This window comes from Notothenia coriiceps, unplaced genomic scaffold (assembly GCF_000735185.1).
Source record: "Notothenia coriiceps isolate Sejong01 unplaced genomic scaffold, NC01 NC01_scaffold00020483, whole genome shotgun sequence".
NCBI classification, from domain to species: domain Eukaryota; kingdom Metazoa; phylum Chordata; class Actinopteri; order Perciformes; family Nototheniidae; genus Notothenia; species Notothenia coriiceps.
The window spans coordinates 106914-112747 of NW_011353184.1; the positions used below are offsets into that span (position 1 = coordinate 106914).

Consider the following 5834-nt stretch of genomic DNA (forward strand, 5'->3'; position numbering starts at 1 on the left):
CCAATATGTAGGGGGGAAATCTACTTTCTGCACTGTCTGCACAAAATAATTTCATTGCACTACTAATCTGTTTGTGTGTGTGTATCTGTGTGTGTGTGTGTGCGTCTGCGCGTGTGTGTGTGTGCTCTCAGGTCCAGCTGGCCAGGTGGAGCAGGGCAGTCAGGTGAGGACGTGTCAAGAAGAGGCAGAGAGGTTGCTACTCTTCATCTGTTCTGCTTCAGTGCAGCTCGAGCAGCAGAAGTCCAGAGGCGGTTCTGCAGAGCGGCTGCTGTGTCTCCAGAAATCTCTCTTGATACACTAAGTTAAGGCTTGCTAGAAAAACTCTATCTCTCATGTAGTTCAGATAAATGTGCAATAAAATGCCACGGGTGCTGAGAAACTTTTCTTAATCAAACCAAAAGACCACAAACATTTCCAACCTTATGTTAGTAGCACAACAGTGGTATTGGTGTTAGTAGTAAAGTAATAAATGTTGGGCACTGACGGTGGTGGGACTCACTGGTTCCGGGCCTGGCGTCGGACACGTCCACCAGCGGCCCGGTGGCCTGGGACAGAGACTGGTAGTGGACCGTGTGCGTCACCGTGGACGATTTCTGCTTGTTCGTCTCCCCGAAGTCATTGTCTGTCAACAGCACAGTGGACCTGTCATCTGAGACACACAGAGAAGACGTTAGGAGAAGGAACAACAGGAAGTAAAGCAGAAAACTCAAAACGTCAATATTATAACCTAACCGTGAACTTTCTAACTCAGCACTATCCTACTCACATACTTCACTGTATTCAATATGCATTACAACTCATATAATAATTAAACCCTGCACCTTCCGGTTTGGTTGAATACTCAATTCTGTATGGTCAATTTACGAACATTCTGTGGTCTGCTATTTTTCACTAGCAGACCGTTGCTATGGAGGATGCTCTGATCAATGTGCAGTCATATCAATCTGCAGAAAGACCTCAACTAATTTGATCGTTTGCTGACAAATATATTCGTTTTTATGTATCAGAAAACACTGTGAAATACCTTTTATACATTTATTTTTATATTTGTGGGGAGCAGGAAACTTTGGCTGGATGTCAGAGAAATCTACAGAAGATGACAAACAGGAAGTAAAAGTTTAAAGGAACAGCAGGAGAAGACAGACAGGAAGTAAACACTAAAGGGAACATGGTATGGGCTCTGGCAGTGTTTAAAGACTGATTCATGGAAACTACTGTAACATTAGTTACTCTTTGAACTTTCTGGTTTTGTCGTGCTTGTACTATACTATGTGCAATAACAAGAAAGTTTAATCTAATTGAATCATAAGCATTCATAATATGCTACCCGATGCACATTATTTGTCAGGCTCTTACCGATTGTCTCCATGGTGTCCCGCTCCTCGATGAGTAGCTGGGCTCGGGGAATGTCGATGTGCATCCGTAACGTCTGCTGCTGCTTGTTCACCGTGTCTGGAGTGCGAGTGTTCTTGCTGAGGAGATTAATGAGAACATTTCATTACTTTTCAGCTGTGTTATTCTGCATTGTGTCGCAGAAATGCTAATTCAATTCCATTTAAGTTGATAAGTAGCTGTGAGAAGGCAAGAGGGACAGCGTATCCCGAGTGCTGGATATTAGATATTTACAGATAGGTACTGTAACTCCAGGCTACATTGTGATTTATGTTCAACCCCTTAAAGAAAAACAGCGGGCATACATTAAAATTAAGCATACGTACCTCATCAGCATTTCTGCCAGGCTCTTGGCATCTGTGAAGTCAGCAAAGAGTTAGTGAATACCATACTAGTACTGTCCTTGTTGATAAGCTACAGCGGTGGAAATAATGTGCAATCACAATTCAGCTTAGAAAAAGGCAACAAAGGCATGTTGAAGAGAAAATGAACAGGGCGGAGTTTGACCTGAACACAAAACTGCTGAAGTCTCTTGAATACTGAAGAAAAGTTTAGCCTCTCTTTTGGTTTGACCAGTGGCGGGCCGTGACTTTTATACCTAGGCCCTCTGACTCACCCCTTCCCTCGAAAAAAAATTATTATGTCACAGCGTATACTTCAGCGGAATATCAAAACAACGGCCCGGGGTGCAAAACGCATCAATGAAAGCGACCCTCTACCACACAAAACAACACCTGTAAATAAACCAAGTGTTCTTTGAAATTGAAAAGGATATTGCATTTTGTTTGTTACTTTCGTTGCAGTTGTATGTCTTAAGTGTAATTTGGCATGCTTTTATTTTGAAGGCGAGTTTACGCTGTTGACAGGAAGTTGTTGTTGTTGCTATGGAAACAAGAACAGTTTCACAGCGGGCGGAACTTGTCATAAAGTCCGCGATAATAACACCCACCCATTTAGAGGGAAGATATGATTGGTCAATTGTGCTGTCATTTGACATTACTCTCTCGTTCAGTTGCTATAGCGGGCCCGCTGTGAATTTACAACAGGACCCCCAATCAGCTCCTATCTGCCTGGCAGAGACCAGCTTCTTTCATTTAACCCTTCACATTCAAACAGAAACTGAATAGGCAGATTCAAAGGATTTATTTCTTTTGAAATGTTATTTTAAATACAATTAAATCAAGTTATTTTGGTAAAACTAATGAAAAATATAACTAACAAAATATTTTAAAAATACATATTATTATTCTGGCTGTAATGCAGCACCTGTTTTCTTTTTGTTACTCAAAGTGAATTCTTCAGTTTTCTCATACAATATAATATGTACTTTGATCTTGGACCCACCTCTGAGCCTCTTGAGCCTCTGCTCCCTCCGCCTCCTCTTCAGCACCATGAGCATGATGAAGACGAGCACGGCCACCACCAGGACAGACGTGATGGTGACCACCATCTTCAGACCGCCGCTGCCCGACATGTTGTCTGAGATGGGGTCTCCTGTTTTCAGCAGGGGGGGGATGGTACCTGGGAAATATATATAATCAGACATTCATGAGGAGAATCCAACAGCATCTTCATCATCTGGAGTTTATTCTTCTTTTTGTCTACTTGGAAGATATGGAGTGACATAGTCTTTTTTTTCAGTGCAACATTTGTTCAGATTTACTGCTTTGCTTATTTTATGCAACACCAAATACTATTATGCATGCATCACCATAAACACTGTTAAAACAACTGTAAGTCAAGCAGATTTAAAGGGAGAAACATCCTTAATGCAATCACTTATTAATATTGATTTTCCACACGCATGATTTTAATGTGCAGAAGGAGGAAACCCCTCAGGCTGTATTTCTTCTAGTTGATGTACACAATTAAAGAAGCAGTTGTTGCTGCAGTAAACATATTAAAAAAGTATTTCAGTTATTTGATTTGCCACTAACTGAAGTGTTAGTAGGCATTTACAGTATGCATGCATTTTAAACAGGGCTGCAGCACACGCTGTGTTAATGGTAGGAAGGGCAAATACACTCCATACAGTACAGAAGGATAATGTAAGTACTGAAGTTCAATTTTGAGGTCCTTGTTTTTTTACTTTCTATTTCTATTGTATGCTACTCTATACATCTACTCCACTGCATTTTAGCAGACAATATTGTACTTTTTACTCCACTACATTAACCTGACAGCTTTTTACAGATTCAGATTATTAGCTCAATTTATAAATCAACAATAAACATATTATTATAAGTTCAGATATCCAGCAGCAGTTTATAAAGTGAATAGCATTGTGCACACTGTGATGTCATAATCGAGTCATTTCATATATATACTGTACTGTATATATGAAATTGATATGTGCGTTTAGGCATAACACGTACTTTGACTTTAGGTACTTTAGTCATGAAGACCATTAAATACAAACGTTACATAACTATGGTTTACAATAAAACTCTATTATAAGTAAAAGTCTTGGATTCAAAATGTTACTTCAGTAGCCGTACAGAAGAATGCTTTCCCCTCTGTAATTTCACATTGCAATGTTTTCTTTATCCTAAGATATTATAGAAAAGACTGTGGCTAATCAAAGCATGGGCACCGGGTTTAGAGACTGCTTATAGTCTGCTGGGATAAGCTATGAGCATCCACACACACACACACACACACACACACACACACACACACACACACACACACACACACACACACACACACACACACACACACACACACACACACACACAATCGGATTTCNATATAAGGGAAGGTTAGGGTGGGGGGTATAGGACTATCAAACGAGATCAACCGGAATGGATTGATGGGGGGGGGGGCTATGAGTAGACAAGAGGAGAAGAGATGAGTTTTGAAAAGGGACTGGAATACTGCGAGGGTCTGAGAATAGCGGAGATCTTTGCATCAATATGTTCAAAACGTTTTTTTTTAAATGTAAAAGAAATGTCTAAAATTATAAATAGTGAAAAATTAAATATAAAATATTTCTAGTGTGAACCAAAATATAATACTACATATTATAGAAGTGATTTTTCTTAACCAAAATTACAAAAATGGCATAACAACACATATTATTCTAATACGGGTCCTTTTTGACCCACTTATGGAAGAGTTTAGGGTCCAGTCACTCGTGCATCTAAGGGTTAATATATGAAGCACTCCTCTGCCGAATCAGTTACAAAACCAACTAAAAAAAACATTTTAAAGGAATTTCTTTTTCATTATTGCTCTAATCCCTCTCCTCTGCTCCCCTGTGTCCTGCCACTCAGAGCTGGGCCTCACTGAGTTATTGCAGAGTGAATTATTGATGGAGAGAGAGCAGCCACACTGCAGCAGGGTTCACAATGCAGGGGGAAACACAGGAAGCACATATACAGTTTTCCTTCTGTGCAATGCAGACCTTTCTCTGTTGATCAGCATCAGAAACATCTTAACCTCTTATCCTTCCATTGTGGAAACAGTAGATGTTGTTCATCAAGTAAATACATTTAAATGTGGATCGAATATATAGAAGTGCAAATAAATGTGTGAAAATTACACTTAAATAATGAAAAGTCAGATAAACATAAATAGACTTTCTTTTAATTCATTTGACTGTAATTTGGGTTTTTGTAGAATAGTAATGTACAGTGGTATATATTGTTGATTTTTGAAATATTTATATTTGTTGTTGTTCGTTATGTGTTTATCTGCATATTAGCTTAAATCTGGTATATACAATTTTTTCTCCTTTGGAGGTTAATGTATTTGTATGCATGGTCCCTGTTCAATAAAGACAATAATTCAATAGTTAAGAGGAGACTTTGCTTCAGTCGTCCCCAACTCAGATAAAATGCTTTCGGTCATTTACATTTACCATGAAATTATTATTTATATCTAAAGATTTCCAAAAATGATATGAAGGAAAACACAAAAGGCAGCTTTACTAATCATTAAAAAAAATAAAAGCAAATGCACCGCCTCTCTTACTTTGTCACATACTGTATGCAGAAGTATTATTTAAAACAACACATTAAGTGGAAGAAACACTCGAGTCAAATATAATTAAAGTCAGATCCACTCGTGTCTACTCACAACAGCATTAAACAGTCTGACAATACCACAGCGCCCCCTAGTGGAAGAACCACGACCAGCAACAGCAATAACAAACAAGCAGTAATGTAGATTTTGGATAAACTCAGTAGCCAGTTAACTATTCCAAATGTATTTAAGAAATGTTTAACACAAATCATTATATAAGGTAAAATTGGATAATGTCATGTTTTAATATATTAACTGTCAATATATACTATATTGGAAGTCAGGATTGGACTTAAAGGTCCCCTATTATACTGTTTTTCATCAATATATTATAGGTCTCAGATATATACAAAACATGTCTCTGAAGAGTTTGGCTCCAAACACCAAACAGATCATTTGCAGCATCCCATAATCCC

General features: G+C 38.5%; 1 protein-coding gene across 1 annotated transcript in view; it reads right to left on the reverse strand.

Annotated features, from left to right (window-relative positions):
* The window catches only part of LOC104952773 (Down syndrome cell adhesion molecule homolog), a 27075-nt gene that overhangs the window by 11712 nt on the left and 9529 nt on the right, over positions 1 to 5834 (reverse strand). The window contains exons 6-11 of the mRNA XM_010779648.1: positions 5494 to 5509; positions 2737 to 2913; positions 1719 to 1749; positions 1357 to 1472; positions 1025 to 1087; positions 500 to 649 (exon numbers count right to left, since the gene is read on the reverse strand). Of these exons, the coding sequence (XP_010777950.1) occupies positions 500 to 649; positions 1025 to 1087; positions 1357 to 1472; positions 1719 to 1749; positions 2737 to 2913; positions 5494 to 5509 (553 nt within the window). The remainder of the gene's footprint in view (positions 1 to 499; positions 650 to 1024; positions 1088 to 1356; positions 1473 to 1718; positions 1750 to 2736; positions 2914 to 5493; positions 5510 to 5834) is intronic.